Source organism: Ursus maritimus, unplaced genomic scaffold (genome assembly GCF_017311325.1).
Source record: "Ursus maritimus isolate PB19 unplaced genomic scaffold, ASM1731132v1 scaffold_17, whole genome shotgun sequence".
In the NCBI taxonomy this organism is placed as follows: Eukaryota; Metazoa; Chordata; class Mammalia; order Carnivora; family Ursidae; genus Ursus; species Ursus maritimus.
In genome coordinates this window covers 28,216,187-28,236,757 of record NW_024424119.1, presented here as the reverse complement: position 1 = coordinate 28,236,757, position 20,571 = coordinate 28,216,187, and the positions used below count along the sequence as shown (strand labels likewise).

Genomic DNA, 20,571 nt, shown 5'->3' with positions numbered 1-20,571 from the left:
CACTCCTACACTCATATTTATGTTTTTCAGAACCTACTTTGCTCCACTAATGTGCCTGTCCCTATACTAGAAACACTAAATTCTTTTGTTCTTATCATTCTGTTCACGTCCTTCCTAGAAAGTATGAGAATCTGAGGTCATGATAATTATTTACTTGTTTATCTGTCAATGGCCTGTCTCCTTGGACTGGAATGACAGCCCGGTGGGGTCTGGGACTTGTCCTGTTCATCACTGTGGTCCTGCATTTTAAATGGTGCCTGGCAGAAGGCACCCACGAAATACTTTTTGGTTGAATTAATAAATTTGAATATCTAGTAGGCCAAATCCTTTCTAATTGCTTTTTTTTCCTTCAAAAATTCGGCTACTCTCACCTGTTCACTCTTGGAAATGAACTTTAGAATCATTCTAATAGACTGTAAAAAATCCTATTAACTCCCTCCACCCACCTCCCCATCCCTCCACTCCCACCCCCAGAAGGTGGAGCTTCTTGTGGTGGGGACTCAGTGACTCTATTCCAAAGGACAGAGTGTTGAAAGGGAAAAATGGCAACTTTATAGCCAAGAAATCTGGCAGAAACCGTCTTAACTAAGCGATGGAGGTTACCATCACCATGTGCATATGACATAGCTGGATATTATGTGATGAGAGGGGCACTTCCCCTCTGTGGTAGTCTCCCCCAAAGCCCATCACCCCAGTCTAATCATGAGAAAACAGCCGACAAACTCAAATTCACAGTATTCTACAAAACTGCTGACCAGTACCCTTCAAAAATGTCAGCGTCATTAAAAAAATAAAAGGAAAAGCTGAAATACATCACAGTTCAGAGGAGACCAAGGGAACATGTTGACCAAGTGTGGAATCCTGGATTAGATCCTGGAATATTAGCAGAAAAACTCTTTTGAGTTTTTCAGACGTAAATTGTATATTTGAAATTATTATGGTCTTTCAAATATCTGTCATTTAGCTAGAAAGTCTAGAACAAGATGTGCTATTTGTTTTATTAAGAAATTATGAAACATTGTGTGCCAACTATATTTCCAGACATTTTTTAAACTTCAGAAATAAATGTTGAATTTGATCACACGCCTTTTTAGAAATTACCTTTTTGATCAAATACCTTTTTAGAAAATATTAAAATGCTCCTTTTTGCAATACAGATGTAATTTTTTTTCCTCGTAATTAAAGTATCCCAGCATCTCTAAAGTAATTCCTTCTAGGTGCAGTATGCAATTCTTGGTAAAACACTAGAACTGACTTGCAAGTATTTTACTTAGGATTTCAGCATCATCATCATTTAGCAGCAGCCGGGCCTGGACGGCTCCTGGAGGGAGGCGAGTAGCAGCTGGGGCAGATGCACGGGAAGCCGCAGCGGTCAGCGAGCATCACCAGGGTGCTAAACTAACGCAGAATAGAAGCCGGCGGGAAGGGAGGGCCCAAGACTGGTGAGCGCCCGGAGCTGCGCCGGAAGTGGCGTCATCGAGCCGGCGTCCCTCTCAGCCAATGGCCGCGGAATGCGCCGTCCGAGGGTAACCCTCAGTGCGCCTGGGGGTAAAGGCACACGGCCTTTAAGGCGCCAGAAGGATCGTCCTTCTACTTTATTACACGAGTTACCAAGGCAGCTTAGTCAGAGACAGGTGTCTATTCCCGCTTCCCTGCTGCCAGTTAACCTTGTCAATGACGCCACACCTTCAACTTGAGGACCCCCCACGGCTGCCCTCACTAAAGACTGCTGACAGGAGCCGAGCAAAAGCCGGAAGCAGGCGCGAGGAGCGGTGCTGGCAGAGGGCGTGTCTAAGGCGTGGCCTGACTGCCGCGAGGTCGGGAGGGGCGTGGCCATCCGCCCACCTGGGCTTTCAGTCAAAGACGCGCTTAACCGCCGCGATCGGCTTTCCTGCGGTCTCCTGGGGGCGGGTAGTGACCGGCCCCGCCCTCGCCCAGATTTCTCGCTCTTGGGAAGCACCCCCGGAGTCTCCGAGATTTGGCCCGAGTTGGCTGCTGACCTGCAGTCCGTAGGCGGTCTCCAGCGGCGATGGAGGGCGCCCACGAGAACGCCGCAGAGTCTAGCTCCTCCGTCCCCAGGTCCGAAGAGCCTGCCGGCTGGGCCAGGGGCCCCGAGGTGTTGCCTCCGGAGGAGTCGGAGGGCTGCGCCGGTTCCTTGGACGCGGCCCCCAAGAAACTCTGTGGCTATCTAAGTAAATTTGGCGGCAAAGGGCCCATTCGGGGCTGGAAATCCCGCTGGTTCTTCTACGACGAGAGGAAATGTCAGCTGTATTATTCGCGGACCGCGCAGGATGCCAATCCCTTGGATAGCATCGACCTCTCCAGTGCGGTCTTTGACTGCAAGGCGGACGCCGAGGAGGGGACTTTTGAAATCAAGACTCCCAGCCGGATTATTACTCTGAAGGTAAATGGGGCAGTTTTCCCCCCTTTTCAGCCAGGATGAATTCCCAGGGCACTGCTGGGCAGGTGTGGGTGGTCACAGTGAATTTGCCGGAACAAGGATCCCAGACTGATGAACCCTGGGTGGCCAGGGTTTAGTGCATCCCATTTCCTCATTGGGCTCCCACGGCAAAGGCGGGGATGATGTACCCGTGCTAGAATCAAGAAACTGAGTCTTGGAGAGATGAAGTGACCAGAGGCCACGCATCTCCAGAGTGGTGTAGCACACACTTGGAATCCCCGAGTCTTTCTCTCTCTCAGTACTGTGTCAAAACTTTTACTTTTTGGTGTGCCTTAACTTTCTTACTTGGGGCTGAAATACAGTCAAGATCTGAGCTGTGCGGTCCTCTCCGCCGGGATTCTGAATCACTTTTTTTGATATTTTGGCCAAGGGGAGTGAATGCTGAGCAAACATTGGCGGGGATTGGGAGATAAAATACTTAGGTTTCTCAGATCAGCCTAGAATGTTCACAGAGGCATGTCTTAACGTGTTTTACCGTCAGTAGGTTTTGGTTTATTATCACCTTAACTGAAAAAGCCTGGAACAGTGGAAAGGCCATGTGCTCTGAAATCAGACAGGCTTGGACTCAGATTCTACGTCAGCTACTTACTCGCTGTGTCACCCCGGGCCAATTACTTAACCTCTCTGAATCTAGGTAGTTTGTGAGATTTAAAACAAGGTGTGTAAGCATCTGGCACCTACAACTGTTGAATTAATCCCAGCATCTAGATACAGCCCAGCACCTACTGGGTGCTCAATAAATTCCTCTTTAATGAACCCACATGGTGATAGAACAAAGGTCATAATGTTCATGTTAAGAGGAGGTGCCCCAGAACTTGAGCGGAAAGACAAATCTGGGCTAAGAGTTCTAGGATTCACTTTCTTCAGAGAAGACTGTGCCAGGAGACAGCCTCCCTGACCGCACCCTGTCTTCCCGCCCCTCCACCCCCACTTCCAGCCAACTGGGCATCTATTGAACCTCTGGGTATAGCCCATAGTTTCAGTTCCCCTTTAATGCTGGGCCTGGCCGGGGACCAGGCTGGGGAAATCAGATAAAATAGGGCAAATCTGGAATTCCAGGCCAGGCTTTTTAGAGGTCATGTGGTTTATGGGTCATGCGTCCGCTCCCACGCAGGCTGAGTGCTGTCTGCTGGATCTCCAACACATGTCTTCCACGGTTCCCTTGATCTGTGTGTGTGCCTGGCTCTGTGCTAAGCACTGGGGCGTGAGCCAAGTCAGACCTGCCCCCTGGTTCTCAAACAGCTTACAGTCTGTTGAGGGAACTGAGAGAGAGAATGGCACACACCGTGAACAGTTCTGTAGAGACGCTCTTGTAAGTCTGTACCAGCAAAGTGTGGTTCTACTGAGTGGAAGGGTTCACCTAGGAGGGAAGCACAGAGGAGGAGATGACATCCGAGGCCTGAAAAAGGGATTTGGTATTTTCTACGAGCAGGCAAGAGGAAGAAGGGTATTCCTGGCCATGAGAGCCCCATAGGCAGACAGGAAACATGATACAGCCCAGAGTGTCTTGGCCAATCACAGGAGCCTGGGGTACAGAGGGGCCCAAAAGATGGAGTGGGAGAGCAGGGGCCCAAGCATAGGTCATTTGTGAGTTAGGCCTGGGAACTTGAACTTTGTCCTGTGGGCTCTGGGAAATTGTCAAAGAGCTTTAAACAAGGAAGCTCTGTGAGATTAGAATGTTTAGAAGGCTCAGTGTGGCTGTTGAGTAGAGAAAAACTTAGAAGGCAAAGCTGCTGATCAGGAAGTCCATTAGGAGGTGATCGGGTGAGAATGGTGAGTGAGCTAGAGCTGTGACGGGGGGAGAGAGACAAATGGGGGTGACTAGGGATGTGAGGAAGGAGGAACACAAGGGAGGAGTTAGGGGTGCCTGACTGTCCAGTTGGGCCAGTCACCACAGAGGGAGCCCAGGATGGGGAGGCCATAGGACACCCACTCAGTAGACTCTTCAGTTCTGAGAGGATGGGACCATGACATGTATAGGAGGTGCTCAATAAACACTTGCCCAGTGAGTTCATAAAATGAGGTGTTTGGGTATGGGCTGGAACTTGTCAGCACAAGGTCAAGGGGAAGCCCTGGGAGGGGCAGAGGTCTCTCAGGGAGAGTGTATAGAAACAGAAGACTGGTGGGCATCATTTTGTCTTATGTGGCACCTCCCTGACAGGCCGAGGGCCTCTCTCATGGAGCCCCCTGGCTTCGTGCACACCTTGCCTGTGGACCACTTAGAAGGGGGATCCTGCCCTGGTTGCCCATAGCCTGCCGCCTGCTGCTGCTCTCACATGGCCTTGTAGGCAGCTCTGTGAGGCTCACCATTCACTCCCAGTGAGCTGCCTGGCTTCCTTGGCCCGACTGATCCCAGGCCTTCTCTAGGTAAGCCACAGTCTCCTGGCCATAAATGACCACAAAGCTCTGGTCTAAAGGGGGAGACCCAGGTTCTGGGACCAGCTCCGCCGCCACCTGCCTGAGCAACTTCAGAGCCTTAGTTCTCCATCTGTAGAAGGGCTGGTCACTCCTGGAGGATCCAGCAACGGAACAGATGGGAAAGTAGGTATTTGGATCAGGGCTGGGAGACTAATGACCAGCATCAACCATTGCCTTATTTGGGGTACCTGGAGGGTGCCACTGTGTTGTTATTGTGTGCATACGGCTTTCCAGTCCCCAGTCATATCCATGATTTTGGTGCATCCCCAAAACAGAGGAGGGATTCTCTCCATTCCATAAAAAGTCAGTCTTTTAGGATTCCTGGACCCAATTCCAATGTGGGTTATGGAGGGTCCCCCCACAACACCAAGCAATTCTCTCTCTCTCTCTCTCTCTAAGTAGGCTCCATGCTCAATGTGGGGCTCAAACTCACAACCCTGAGATCGAGTTGTGTGTTCTACCGACTGAGCCAGCCAGGCGCCCCCAACTCAATTCTAACACTGTCTACCCAGAGACAGCTTCAGATTCCACAGGTTAAGGGCTCAGTCCTATAAGACTTCCCCCACACCTCACTTCAGATGCCAGTCGCAAGCCCCAGGCTGTTACTTGTGTGTCTGACAGCCAGCTACAGATTGAAGTTTCCAATGACCTCCTGCTCAGGTTCCATTAGTTTGCTAGAGCGGCTCCCAGAACTCAGGGAAACACTGACTTACATTCACCAGTTTATTAAAGGATAGGAGAAAGGATACCAGTCTACAGGCGGATGAAGAGATACACGGGGCAAGGTCTGGGGAAGGGCAGGAGTGTCTACGCCCTCTCCAGGTGCACCACTCTCCCCACATCCTCGTGTTCACCAGCCCAGAAGCTCTCCAAACCCAGTCATTTGGGTTTTTTTTTTTTAAAGATTTTTTTTATTTATTCATTTGACAGAGATAGAGACAGCCAGCGAGAGAGGGAACACAGCAGGGGGAGTGGGAGAGGAAGAAGCAGGCTCACAGCGGAGGAGCCTGACATGGGGCTCGATCCCATAACGCCGGGATCACGCCCTGAGCCGAAGGCAGACGCTTAAGGACTGAGCCACCCAGGCGCCCCCCAGTCTTTTGGGTTTTTAGGGAGGCTTCATTACATAGTCATGACTGCCTAAGTCGTTGACCATTCTTCCATTCAGTCTTCAGCCCCTCTCCCCTCCTGGGGGTGGGGGGATGGGACTGAAAGTTGCAAGCCTCTCATCACATGATTGGTTCTCCTGGCAACCAGCCCCCCATCATTAGGTTACCTAAGGGCTTTCCAAGAGTTACCGTATTAAAACAACAAAAGTCACCTTTATCGCTCTTATCCCAGGAAATTCTAAGGGATTTAGGAGCTGTGAGCCAGCAACCATGGACAAAGATCAAATACATATGAAAAATATATTTTTGGGCATTTGAATGGCCAGATATATGTTTCTTATAAATCACAATGTCATAGTTAAGACATTACGATGTCTCACAGGGAGATGGTGATGGTGCCAGGGCCACCCCACCCGACCAGAATTTCAAAGCTCTCTCCCTGTCTCTTACCGCCCCCCCAATGCCCTCATCCAGTGAGCACATTTTGAGCACCCGCAATGTGTCAGCTACTGTGCTGGGCGGTTCGCTTTCCTTACCTCCTTGCATCCTCCTAACTGCCCCATGACAGGAGTGCTGTCGTCACCATAGCACAGATGAGGAGACTGAGACCCAGAAAGGTTAAGGAACCTCAGGGTTTGGAACCGGAGCCTAATTCTCTTCTGTGGCCAAGAAGCAGGTGGTGTTTCGGAGGTGGGCACCCATCTGCAGTGACAACTTTTTTTTCTGGGAGGGAGAGAATTACCAAGCCTCCCGTGACCTTGCCGCATGCCAGACCCAGTGCCACGCTGAGGGCGCAGGGCCGGACCGACTAACCCTTGTGCTTCTCAGGCCGCCACCAAGCAAGTGATGCTGTACTGGCTGCAGCAGCTGCAGACGAAGCGCTGGGAGTTCCACAGCAGCCCGCCTGCGCCCCCCGCCGCCCCCGACGCCGCCCCGGCTGGGAACGGGCCCGCGCTGCGCCTCGAGCTAGGTACCCACCCGCCTCGCCTGCCGCGCACACCCCGGGGCTCTCGTGACCAGGCCTTTCCCCTCCTGTGGGGAGTGAGCGGGAGGAGGCTCTGCCAAGGCAGCAGAGAGCCAGGCAGGTGAGTCAGGATCAGTTAGGACACCTGTCACCTCGAGGGCAGGAATAGGGGCTCTGAGGCCAGCACGTCTGGGTTCAGATCCTAATCCTGTGTGGTCTTAAGCAAGTTGCTTCGTCTTTCTGAGCTTCAGTTTCCTCCCGTATAAAATGAGCTTAATAAGTCGTACCCACTTCTTAGGGTTGTTACGAGAATTAAATGAATCCATGCGCCTGAAGTGGTGGGAACAATGCCTGCACGTTGTCCGAGTTCAGGAAACGGCAGCTGCTATTTCAATGACTATTATCAGAAGTTCTGGAGAAGTGAAACACATACAGGGCTGTCGTGAGGAAGGTTAGTGAGAAAATGCATCTATGGTTGCTACTTCTGACACGCATGCTTTTGTGCTGCGAGTTGGGTAGATCCGTCATTTTATCCGTCGTATTCCCATAAGCAGAATCCTTCACCCCCACATGGCCCGCGAAGGAAGTTTCTTGATCCCAAGTCCTAGGACACCCCCAGCATGGAGGAGTCCTGGAGACCATACCCTCCCGCCCCCAGGCTGTGACGCGGCTGGCAGTATGGCTGGCAGGTTGAGAATCGGGACAGACTACCCCCGGTGGCCCCTGGAACGGCTTGCAGCCTTGTGGCAGCTCCGCCCTGCAGCGTGGTAACAGGAAGGCCGAACAGGCCAAGGCATGACTTGTGGCCAGGCGTCTCCATACCTGGGTTTTTTTTTTTTTTTTTTTTTTAAGATTTTATTTATTTATTTGACAGAGATAGAGACAGCCAGCGAGAGAGGGAACACAAGCAGGGGGAGTGGGAGAGGAAGAAGCAGGCTCATAGCGGAGGAGCCTGATGTGGGGCTCGATCCTGGAACGCCGGGATCATGCCCTGAGCCGAAGGCAGACGCTTTAACCGCTGTGCCACCCAGGCGCCCCCATACCTGGGGTTTTACATGTGCCAGATCGACCTCATCGGCCCTTGACCCTCTGCTCCCCCAGTTTCCTTCCCCTTGTTAAATGGCTTTTCACTTACCTGGCTGCTCCCGGAGCCGGGCACCACCCTTGCCCCTTCGGTGGTCTAGTGAGCTAAGCCGGTCAGTCACCGAGCTGGCCGTGTCTGCCGTCCGGCCTCTGCGCCAGACCGGCCCCTGCTCGCGGCTGGTGCCCTGGGTCAGGCCCCAGCTCCAGCGGCAAAACCCCAGCAGCCTCCTCACCCTTGGCCCGTGGCCCAGCCTGCCAGCTCAGACCCATCCTCCCCGCTGCGGCTTTCTGAAACGAGTGCTGGAGCCCCATCGCCTCGCATGGCCCCCCGCCACATCCCTGGCCCAACTTTTTAGCACAGTGCTCACGGCTCGTCTCCCTCGCCTCACCTCACCTCTGCCTGCTCCCCCAGTGCCCGCCTCATGCTGGGAGCTTCAGCGGCACCAGAAGCCTGTCTGCCTGGCAGATTCCTGCTTAGTCTTTAGAGCCACGCTCCAGTGTCACCTCCTGCTCTTGCCAGCCTCCCCTTGGAAGCCTCCCAGCACTTTGCCAGCTGGACTCTGTATGAGCCCTCTACGCTTCGTTCACATGGTTCTAACAAGGCCTGTCATGTCGTGTTCTCATTATAGCATCCTTGTCAGTCTCTGCCCTCAGGGGTGGGGGCCATGTCTTTGTCACTTATGTCCCCGGTCCTGGGTGCCCTGCCTGGCACGCTGGATATGTGTGAGCGAATGCATCGGATTTTATTCAATGAGGAGGGGAACGTAAAGCCCTTAGCCTAATGCCAGGCACATAGTAATTGCTCAATGCATACTAGCGGTCTAATAAGGTTGCTGTTATATGTGTACACGTACCATACTATTCTTAAAATAACAGCTGTTTTTTATTATTAATGATAATTATCAGTCATTTCCTCCAAGGAGCTTCCGGGTGTTTCATGCTTGTAAGGGCTTTCTTTGGGGTACGGTTTGTTTGTGCTTCTGTACTTTCATTCCACCCTTCACTTCCCATCTGCCAGAGAGCCAAACAACCCTGGCTGAGTGCAGAACTGCAGCCCGAGTCAGCACAATTGCTGGAGATCAGCCTCAGATTCGAAGCCACGAAAAACTCTCCTGACAACAGAATTCTTGCATGCCTGGAACTGAAATTGGAACTGAAATGGCTTTGGGATCCCACAGGTTCTTCTGTGCTGAACCCTTTCCAAGCTCTTGAATTCTGTGGCTTTGGTTTAGCATACTTAGTGGGCCTCTTCTGGGCCAGCCCCTGCTGGGGACATGGGGGAGGACACTGTTCAAGGAGGACACTGGTGGGGGATGCAGGAAGCTGGGCTGTGGGCTTCTCCTGAAGCCTTTCTCCTCCCACGGCAAGCCTTCACCCTCCCTGACCAGGTCCCTGCAAAACCTTCCCCAGCCCACCCAGAAAGACATTTCTGGATTTGTGAGCAAGCTGGGAGGCCCTAGATTAGCTGTCTGGAGCAGGTTGCCCCACCTCCAGTCTCCACCCTTCCTGGGAGGAAGCAGAGCCTGCTCCCAGAGCAGTGAAAACCAACTGACTCACATCTGACTTTGAGTCACAGACAGTTCATCTTGTAAGAAGTGTCCTATCACTGCCGTTGAGCAATCTGCAAGGCATGTTCTCCACAGCTTTTAAGCGTTTTCACCTTTAGTTTATGCTTTATCTAAATGCCAATTTATAATTTACATGTTGCCAAAGTAGGACCCAATTTACACTAACTAGCACTCTCGTGAGTATATATTATAAAAATACGCATACTACTTACACTGTTCTAACACTTCACGCGCATCACATTATCTAATCCTCACATCAATGTTATAAGGTAGTGTTGCCATCTTACGGAAGAGGAAACTGAGGCCCACAGAGGCCAAGGGACCTGTTCAAGGTCACAGAGCAAGAAAATGTCAGCACTGACATTTGAACCCTAGTCTGCAAGCTCACAAATCTCTCCTCGTGCTGAGGAAGCAACTGGGATGTCTGGGGCCCTGCAGGGAAGTGACCTGCTGGCCCAGGCCCTTTTCACTGGGCAATGCCTTGCTAAGGGTGATAGAGCAGCACCTGCAGCTCAGGCAAAGGGAGAATGACAAACGCTCCCAAAAATTCCTTGTGTGGTCTTCTCACTGAGGGTATTTCTCCAGGTTGGAGAGGGGCCCAGAGGCCCCCAGACCAGAGCCTTGGGCCATCAATTCTGTTTCCCACAGGAGACGCTGACCTTCACTGTGGCACCCCCACCGTAGTCATCCCTTGAACACCTCCTTGCGCTGGGCGCTTATGCCGCCTGGGCAGCCTGTCCCTTCTGGGAACTGTCTGCCTGTCACAAAGGCTGCTCTGACAAGCCACATAGTGTTAGTGGAGAAGCAGGGAACTGTGTTTGAGTGCATGGCTCTGCTGCCAGCTGTGTGACCCTGGCCACAAAAAACCTTCTCAGCCACTGTTTCCTCCATGGTGAATCCAACCAGCGGTGACATTTACCGCCAAGGATTAGCTGGTGTGACCTCAGAGGAGATTCAGGGCCACAGATGGAAGTTAAAACAGATGCTGGCAGTTAGGGAAGTTCTTGCCAAGACATTAAAATCTTAGACAAATCGTACATGCTTTGTTCTGAATAAGGGAGAACAAAGGTGGTTAAAGTATTGCTAAACCGGAAGACCTTCATTATTAGGAATCAGCTCAAAGTCTGGATCAAAGACTACTTTTGAAAGATGCAAGTCCACAGAATGGGGCTTTATGGTTTTCCAAATAATTCATATATATCTCTGCAGGAGACAGGGTGGGGAGTATCCTTCCTGTTTTACAAATGTAGAATCTGAGGCCGGAAAAGTAAATGTGATTTCCAGCCTGGTCACAGCACCCTTCCAACAGAAACATGACTTGGCTTCGGGTCCTCCAAGTCCACAGCTGTAGCCAGGTTCCTTGCGGCTTCTGTTGAATCCCCCAGGAGGCCTGTGGGTCCAGCCAGACGAGATCCCCTCTTAGCACTCCCCTGCGCATTTGTCCTTCCTAGCCCTTTCTTCTCTGGTCCCTCCCAGCATCCTCAGCTCTGGGTCTGGAACCCCTTGCTGCTGCCTGTACTTACTTACTTACACACCCAGAAAGATCTTCCCTCACTCCTTCGGGAGGTCAAAATCCTTTCCAGCCCTCTAGGCCCTGCTCTGGTGCCCTTCCTCCAGGCAGTCTTCCCTGACTTGAGGTGAAGCAGTCTGTCTCCATCTCCCAGAACTCCCTCACGCTTTGCCTGGCCTGCCCTCCAGCTTCCACTCACTTGGTCTTCCTGAAGCATACACTTCTCCCTGCTCCTTAAGCCGGAAGCTTCCTATGCCTTTGATTATCGAACTTTCTCCAGCTCCACCCAGATACGTCAGGGCAGATGCCAGAAGTGTTTGGTGAGAGGGTGAACTGAAGAGAGGAGCTCAAGAGAATGACTTGGCATTGCGAAGTACTGGCCAGTCTGCCGGATGTGAAAGAGCCTGTTAGGCATGAACTATATTGATTGCAAAGTGTGTTTGTGAGTAGACTGAACAGTTCCCCTGGCCCCTACCATTGTATTTAATGTTTTTGCACCCACACCCTGTTCTCGATGGAGTGCAAAAACAAAATTCCCTCCGGCCTACGTTTTTCCACCCTCTCATTAAGAGGGCTCAAATGGAAGGTGTCAGCCGCCCGGCCTGTCTCCAGGGCCGCCCGATCCAGATCCTACCACTGGAAAAGCGGCCTTAAATCTGTTCTGCTTTTTCTAACACTCAAAATCAGCTTTAAGTATTTCACCTCCTCTCTCTTATACCTCAAATAATGTTTCCTTAGCCTTGAACCATTCCTTAACATTAAATGTTTTGAAGCACTCGCCGTATAAGAATCATTATTTAAGCAAAAGATTTATAAAATGTAGAAGAGCAGGAGAAAAAGTACCCATAGTCCATCACGTGGAAACAGCCAGCGTCCGCATTGCATTATGAGCCCCGTGCCTGCCTTGTTACTTAAACGTGGTTCAGATCCTACAGTAGTACCAACGGCCTGCTTGGCTTTTTGGTACTCTGCATTGTGACCCTAAAACCTCCGTGCTAAAAAATCTCCTTACAAACTTCTACGTTGGCTGAATATGTATTCTTTTTCTGTTTATAAAAAATAACCCATGTTTACTATAGGCAGTTTGGGAAAAAATACGAGTGATAGTGAGGACATCCTGCTTCTGACCCCACCGTGCACTTCTGACCTCTGTTCATACACAGTGTGTATTCTGTGAGACTTTTTCTATACAATCGAGATCTTGCTATAACCCCAGTATTTTTTTTACTAGCTTTTTAAAATATATATCCCATGCCTATTTCTTGTGTTCTTAAGCATTCTTCGTTAGCGTTGTTTTAAACAGCTGAGTAATATTCTGTTTTCTGAGGGCATCCTGATTTATTTAACCTCTCCGCAGATCTTTACTTCCAGTTTGAGGGAGTTATTTCCAGTTTGAAGCCAGACAGGGCTGGGCTGAACCTCTTGGCTCCTAAAGCTTTATCTCCATATCAGATAACGTTTTTAGTGGATTCTCAGAGGTACAAGTATCTGCAGTTCTGCGTGTTTTAACGGGGTGTTCAGGAAGGCTTGCTCAGCAAGATGCATCATTTTCCCGGGACAACATTTGGTGAAAAGCCTGCTTCTTTGGCTGTTCTTAACCTACAAGGAAGGCTTGCTTGGGCAGCCCACTCCCACCTGGGATCTGAGCCCGTAGCACCTCTGTCTGGTGTGTCCAAGTGCAGTGACCCGAGTGGATGACTGCCCTTTTCTTCGTTCCCCAGAGCAAGAGGAAGAAGAGCTGGAGGACTTCCTATCCCCTGTGCGAACGCCCCCCGGGCTTGTGGGCGTGGCGGCTGCCTTGCAGCCGGTGCCCGCCAAGCCCTTGGCCCTGCAGAACATTTCCCTCAAGCATCTTGGAACTGAAATACAGTAAGTGCGGTGGGACTGAGGGGCCGGCCAAGCTGCACACAGCCCCTTCTTTGGAGCTTACGATGATCTGGTGTGATCCCTGCAGGGAGGTGGGCCTGGGAAGAGGGTTAGGGGCTTCGTTTTTAATTCATCACATCATTACTTCAAAATATTATGTTTGTTTTTCTGATTTTTTAAAGCAGTGCATATTCTTTTTTTTTTTTTTTTAAGATTTTACTTATTTGAGAGAGAGCGAGCGAGCGTGGGGTGAAGGGCAGAGGGAGAAGCAGACTCCCCACTGAGCAGGGAGCCCAATGTGGGACTCGATCCTGGGATTCCAGGATCATGACCTGAGCCAAGGGCAGATGCCTAAACGACTGAGCCACCCGAGCACCCCAAAGTAGTGCATATTCTTTGTAGGAAATTAGAAACATCTCAAAAGGCATAGATTTTCAATTACCCATGATCCTGTCACCCAGACACTATTCTTAGCATTTGGTAGATCTCTTTCCTCTTCATTTTCTATATATTTATATGCGTAACTGAGATCATACTGAATGTAACGTGATAATGGCATCACAAGTGTCTCCATATGGGAAATGCATCATTCACTGTTTTTTTTTTCCAGAGTGACTATATGCAATCCACTTAAAAAAAATTTTTTTTACAAAAGTTTTATTTTATTTTATTTTTTGTCATGATAGGTGTGCTCTTTAATCTCCATCACCTATTTCACCCAGCTCCCCTCTGGCAACCATCAGTTTGTTCTCTATAGTTAAGAGTCTGTTTTCTTGGTTTGTCTCTCCTCTCTCTCTTTTTTTTTTTCCTTTGCTCATTTGTTTTGTTCCTTAAATTCCACATATGAGTGAGATCATACAGTATTTGTCTTTCTCTGATGACTTATTTCACTTAGCATTATACTCTCCAGCTCCATCCATGTTGTTGCAAATGGCAAGATGTCGTTCTTTTTATGGCTGATAGTCCTCTGTGTGTATACACCACATCTTCTTAATCAGTTCATCTGTCAGTGGACACTGGGGCTGCTTCGATAATTTGGCTACTGTAAATAATGCTGCAATAAACATAGGGGTGCATGTATCCCTTTGAATTAGAGTTTTTATATTTTTTGGGTAAATAGCCAGCAGTGCAATTACTAGATTGTAAGGTAGTTCTATTTTTAATTTTGGGGGGAACCTCATTACTGTTTTCCAGAGTGACTATACCAGATCACGTTCCCCCCAACAGTGCAAGAGAGTTCCATTTTCTCCACATCCTCACTGACACTTGTTGTTTCCTGTGTTGTTAATTTTAGCCATTCTGACAGGTGTGAGGTGATATCTCATTGTAGTTTCAATTTGTGTTTCCCTGATGATGAATGATGTTGAGCATCTTTTCACGTGTCTGTTGGCCATCTGGATGTCTTTGAAGAAATGTCTGTTTGTGTCTTCTGCCGTTTTTAATAGGATTATTTGGTTTTGGGGTGTTGAGTGGTATCAGTTCTTTATATATTTTGGGTACTAATCCATTGTTGGATATGTCATTTGCAAATATCTTCTCCTGTTCAGTAGGTTGCCTTTTAATTTTGTTGATTGTTTCCTTTACAGTGCAAAAGCTTTTCATCTTGATGTAGTCCCTATAGTTTATTTTTGCTTTTGTTTCCCTTGCCTCAGGAGGCATATCTAGAGAAATGTGGCTACAGCCAATGTAAGAGAAATCACTGCTGTGCTCTCTTCAAGGATTTTTATGGTGTAAGGTCTCACATTTAGATCTTTAATCCAGTGATCCGGTTTCACTCTTTGGCATGAAGCTGTCCAGTTTTCCCAACACTGTTGAAGAGACTGTCTTTTTCCCATTACATATTCATTCCTCTTTTGTTGAAGATTAATTGACCATATAATTGTGGATTTATTTCTGGGTTTTCTATTCTGTTCCTTTGATCTATGTGTCTGTTTTTTTGCCAGTATCATACTGTCTTAATTACTACCACCTTATAATATAACTTGAAACCTAGAATTGTGATGCCTCTAGTTTTTTCTTTTTTAAAATTCACTTTTAACGTGTGTAACTTACTGTACGTTGATCATATCTCAGCTACTTTTTCATTTGTTATTCATTATACAATTTCCCACTAGTAGGATTTGTTTTAAATAGATCATAAGAAGATAGCATTATGGCCTGAGCTTTGGAGGCAGACTGCCTGGACTTGTATTCGCCAGTCATAGTCTGTGCTGCCCGTGGCATCTTGTTTGATTTTTCTGTGCTTCACTTAAATTGTTAGAGAAGTAAATGCAATAGTGCCTGCCCTATGCTATTAGTGTGGGAGTTAAATGGTTAATGCGTGCAAAGTGCTTTAGAGCCCTGCTTGGCCGTGGTAAGCACTTTATAAATACCGTCTGCTGTTACTATCGTTAATCTAATTGAAGGAAAGGAAGCTCTTGGGAATTCAAACTGTACCCAATACTGATCTTGTTGGGGTGCTTATTTTTTGTGTGGACTTCAGATAGACTGGGACCTCTTAGGACGCAGCTTAGATTGTTCCCTGGACTTGGATTAGAGACCTCTGGCTCTGTGTGACTCAGACACAGCATTTTCCTGTCGGCCTCAGTGTTTGAATTCCCTCAGGTAGCTAGGAGGGTGGTGATGCTGTTTCCAGGAGAGAACCAGATTTTAGGGAAAAAATGATGAGTGTCCTCTAGGGCCTGCTGGCTGGAGGTAGAACTGCCCCCATGAGGCATCTGGATGGAGGGGCGTGGAACTCAGGAGAGTAATCTGAGGTGGAGAGAGAGACTCGGGGGATGTTGGGCATGGGTGAGCCCCCCAGGGTGGGTGGACACGGAGGGTGCCCTGCAGGGGATCTTCCCTCAGGGGGAGCTGAAGGGAACTGGGTGCATTGGGAGCCTGCTGTAGGGGAGAAGAAGCTGGGAAATCCAGCCATCCAGCTGTCCAGCCAGGGTATGTCCAGTGTGGTCTCACCAAGCTTAGGCCAGGTTTGTGCCTGGTGAAGGCCACAAAGAGAAGTGGAAGAGAGAACATGCAGAGATAAAAAGGAAGGAAGTTTCAGAGAATCAGTTGGTTACCTCCCTCCCGACATTTGCAATAACCCACAGAAAATGTGAGGAAAAAGTACAAGAAGTGGGCTACTGCCCTGGGCTGCTGAGAGCCCCGGTAAAATCGCGGTTGCTCTTGTCTCCTGCACCCTGGGCCCTGGGTAGTCTTAGAGTTTGCTATGGCCTCTTCCATGCGCCTGGGTCATACGGCAGAGAAGGGAGTAGGAGTGCTTCTAGAGCACGGTGCTAGGTTCCTTGCACCGTCACTGAGTTGTCTGGACAAACCTATGAGGTGGTGTCATAACAGTTACATTCTTAAGGCATGGAGTCAGATGTCCGGGTCTGATGATCAGTCCCCCTGCTTACTAGCGCTGTGGCTTTGGCTACTTATCCTTTCTGAATCTCCATTCTTCTGTCTGTACGATGCGGGTGATTCTAGTACTCACTTCACTGGGCTCTTGTGTGGATTGAATGAGTCGATGACTAGTGTCAGCTTAGTGCCTGACCCATGGAAGGGCCCAGTCGCTGTCTGTTGTCGTCATGTTCCGCATTATCCATTGCAGATCGGGAAACCCAGGCTCAGGGAGGATAAATGGCTTGCCCAGGGTTATCTTTCCAGAGCAAGTCATTATGACCACTCCCCGACACTGACCAGGCCTTTCAGACTTAGAGCTAATCCTACCCAGAAAATGACGTATGAACTGCTCCTCACAAGGTCAATACATTTATGAAATGGAGATACCTCTTCCAGTGCAGTAGTTGGGCTGCTAGTGGCCAGCTGGGTTGTGTCAGTAGTGAGTGAGCACGCCGTCCCCAGAGGAGATGTGTGCTAGAGCTTCGGAGGCCCTTTGCTGCCCTGGAGTTAGGGTTTCTATACCCTCCCCTCCCCTAGGGATAGCTGCTTGTGAGCCCCTGGCGTTAGGGAGGCTGCACTTCCTGGGCAAGAGGAAGCAGAGGCAGCAACCCCACCCAGCCAGCGCCTCTAGTGTAAGAATGTGTTCCTGAGTCCTCTCCGACTGTGCGGCTGTGATTTGTGAGATCCATGTCACGGGGCTCGGCACAGGACCCAGCACAAAGTGGTACTCAGTAAGTAGTGCTCTTCGTGACCACCATTTTCTTTTTAATATGACCACTACCCTTTTATTTGTGGATGGAGAAAGTAAGAACTGGGAAGGGGAAGTGACTAGCCCAAGAAGTCTGTGGCTCCACACAGTCGGATCTTAATAATAAGAGCAAACGGAGCTAGAGACCAAATTTCAAAGTCAAGTGTCGGGAATGCTGAGTTCTCATTTCTTCTCTGTTCCTAATTTAACAGATTCATTTTTCCCTCCATCAGTCAGCTATACTCTTCTTTAAAGTACAATCTTATTTCTTCTGGACCCAACTATGCCAAAAAAACTGGATTTTGTCTTAAAAACGAATTTTACATCAAGTGATGGTTCTTTCAAAAGATAAACAAAATTGACAACCCTGTAGTCAGACCAGGAAAAGACATGAGATTCACATAACTGAAGTCAGTATCAAAAGTCGGAACATTACTACCAGCCTTACAGAAATACAAAAGATTTATAAAGGAGTACTATGAACGATTTTGTGCCGACAGATTAGATAACGTAGAGGACATGGACAAATTCCTAGAAAGACACAAATTACCAAAACTGATGCAAGAAGAAAGAGAAAATTGGAATAGATCTAAAGTGATTGAATTAATAATAAAATAAAAACTACCCCCCCACACACAAAAAAACAAAACAAACAAAAAACCTAGGACCAGCTAACTTCCCTGGTGAATTCTACCAGACACTTAAAGAATTAGTACCAATTCTTCACAGAATCTTCTTCCTAAAAAAGAAGTGTAGGGAATACTTCCCCATTCATTCTAGAAGGCCACTATTATCTTTTTTTCTTAAGATTTTATTTATTTTTGAGAGAGGGAGCACACATGCACGCATGAGCAGGGTGGAGGGGCAGAGGGAGAAGCAGACTCCCCGCTGAACAGGGAGCCCAATGCAGGGCTCGATCCCAGGACCCTGGGATCATGACTCGAGCCGGAGGCAGATGCTTAACCGACTGAGCCAGCCAGGCGCCCCTCCCCTTCTCTTTTGACCACACTATTGCTGTCTTTTAAGTAAATGACCTCTGCATTGTTTTTCAAACTGTTGACCACCATCACAGTAAGAAATACATTTTATGTTATAGCTCAGTACACGTATATGTAATTTACAAAATATTAACCCCATTCTGAATGGGGTGCATTCTGATATTTTCCGTTCCATAATTTATTTTATTTATTTTTTTATTTAAATTCAATTAGCCAATGATACAGTACATCATTAGTTTCAGATGTAGTATTCAATAATTCATCAGTTGCATGTAACACCCAGTGCTCATCACATCACGTGCCCTCCTTAATGCCCATCACCCCGTTACCCTATCGTTCTCCCCACCTCTCCTCCAGCAACCCTCAGTTTGTTTCCCATAGTTAAGAGTTTCTCATGGTTTTTCTCTGTCTCTAATGACTTCCCATTCAGTTTTCCCTCCCTTCCCCTAAGATCTTCTGCCCTGTTTCTTAAATTCCACATATGTGTGAAACCATATGATAATTGTCTTTTCCTGTGACGTATATTGCTCAGCATAATCCCCTCCAGTTCTATCCACATTGATGTAAATGGTAAGTATTCATCCTTTCTGATGCTTGAGTAATATTCCATTGTACATATATACCACATCTTCTCTATCCATTCATCTGTTGAAGGACATCTCGGTTCTTTCCACAGTTTGGCTATTGTGGACGTTGCTTCTATAAACATTGGAGTGCAGGTACCCCTTCAGATCAATATATTTGTAACTTTGGGGTAAATACCTAGCAGCACAATTGTTGGGTCATAGGGTAGCTCTATTTTTAACTCTTTGAGGAAACTCCATACTGCTTTCCAGAGTGGCTGCATCAGCTTGCATTCCCACCAACAGTGTAAGATGGTTCCTCTTTCTCCACATCCTAGCCAACATTTGTTGTTTCCTGTCTTGTTAATTTTAGCCATTCTGACTGGGGTGACATGGTATCTCATTGTGGTTTTGATTTGTATTTCCCTGATGCCAAATGATGTTGAGCAGTTTTTCATGTGTCTGTTGGCCATTTGGATGTCTTCTTTGGAGAAGTGTCTGTTCATGTCTTCTGCCCATTTCTTGACTGGATTATTTGTTTTTTGGATGTTGAGTAAATTCGGTAGAGATCTTGGATACTAGCCCTTTATCTGATAAGACATTTGCAAATATCTTCTCCCATTCTGTCGGTTGCCTTTTAGTTTTGTTGACTGTTTCCGTTGCTGTGCAAAAGTTTTTTATCTTGATGAAGTCCCAGTAGTTCAATTTTGCTTTTGTTTTCCTTGCCTTTGGAGACGTGTCTAGCAAGAAGTTGCTGCAGCCAAGTTGAAGAGGTTGCTGCCTGTGTTCCCCTCTAGGATTTTGATGGATTCCTGTCTCACATTTAGGTCTTTCATCCATTTTGAGTTTATCTTTGTGTGTGGCATAAGGAAATGGTCCAGTTTCATTCTTCTACATGTGGCTGTCCAATTTTCCCAGCACCATTTATTGAAGAGACTGTCCTTTTTCCATTGGATATTCTTTCTTGCTTTGTCAAAGATTAGTTGACCATATTGTTGAGGGTCCATTTCTGGGTTGTCTCTTCTGTTCCATTGATCTATGTGTCTGTTTTTGTGCCAGTACCATACTGTCTTGATGATTACGTCTTTGTCATAGAGCTTGAAGTCCGGCATTCTGATGCCACCAGCTTTGATTTTCTTTTTCAACATTACTTTGGTTATTCGGGGTCTCTTCCGGTTCCATACAAATTTTAGGATTATTTGTTCCAGTTCTATGAAAAATGTCAGTGGTATTTTGATAGGGATTGCATTGAATGTGTAGATTGCTCAGGGTGGCATAGACATTTTAACAATATTTATTTTCTAATCTGAGCATGAAATGTTTTTCCATCTCTGTGTCTTCCTCAATTTCTTTCATAAGTGTTCTGTAGTTTTTTGAGTATAGATTAGAGTACAGATCCTTTACTTCTTTGTTTAGGTTTATTCATAGGTATCTTGTGGGTTTTGGTGCATCCATTCCATATTTTAAATCTGGTCACAGGGCGCCTGGGTGGCACAGTCGGTTAAGCGTCTGACTCTTGGTTTCAGCTCCAGTCGTGATCTCAGGGTTGTAAGATTGAGCCCTGTATCGGGCTCTGTGCTCAGTGCGGAGTCTGCTTGGGATTCTCTCTCCCGCTGCCCCTCCCACACGTGTGTGCTCGCTCACTCTCTCTCTAAAATACATAAATAAATCTTTAAAATAATAAAATAAGTTATGATCATGATACTAACTGATTTTACAATCTACCAATGGTTCACAACCTGCAGCTTGAAAAACCCTGACCTAATGAACTTTAATCATTCTCTCTTCCTCATCATTAATTTTGGAATATGTCTACTTTTATCTCTTTGCAAAGGGAAAATAAACTCAAACTGTCCTTTCATCTGACTCATAATGAATTTCTCTGTGGTCTGTGGTCCT

At 47.8% G+C, this 20,571-nt stretch overlaps 1 protein-coding gene across 3 annotated transcripts in view; it reads left to right on the top strand.

Annotated features, from left to right (window-relative positions):
* Nucleotides 1-1,836: 1,836 nt before the first annotated feature.
* The window catches only part of TBC1D2 (TBC1 domain family member 2), a 51,583-nt gene continuing 32,848 nt past the window's right edge, over nucleotides 1,837-20,571 (top strand). For 2 of the 3 annotated variants that reach the window (XR_005835215.1, XM_040631651.1), the window contains exons 1-3: nucleotides 1,837-2,404; nucleotides 6,817-6,958; nucleotides 12,835-12,982. Coding sequence is in view for 2 of the 3 variants with exons in the window: in XM_040631651.1 (XP_040487585.1) it covers nucleotides 2,030-2,404; nucleotides 6,817-6,958; nucleotides 12,835-12,982 (665 nt within the window). In the remaining variant the exon portion in view is untranslated. Of the gene's footprint in view, nucleotides 2,405-6,816; nucleotides 6,959-12,834; nucleotides 12,983-16,248; nucleotides 17,095-20,571 lie in introns of those variants that run through there. The other variant, XM_040631652.1, reaches the window with a different exon arrangement.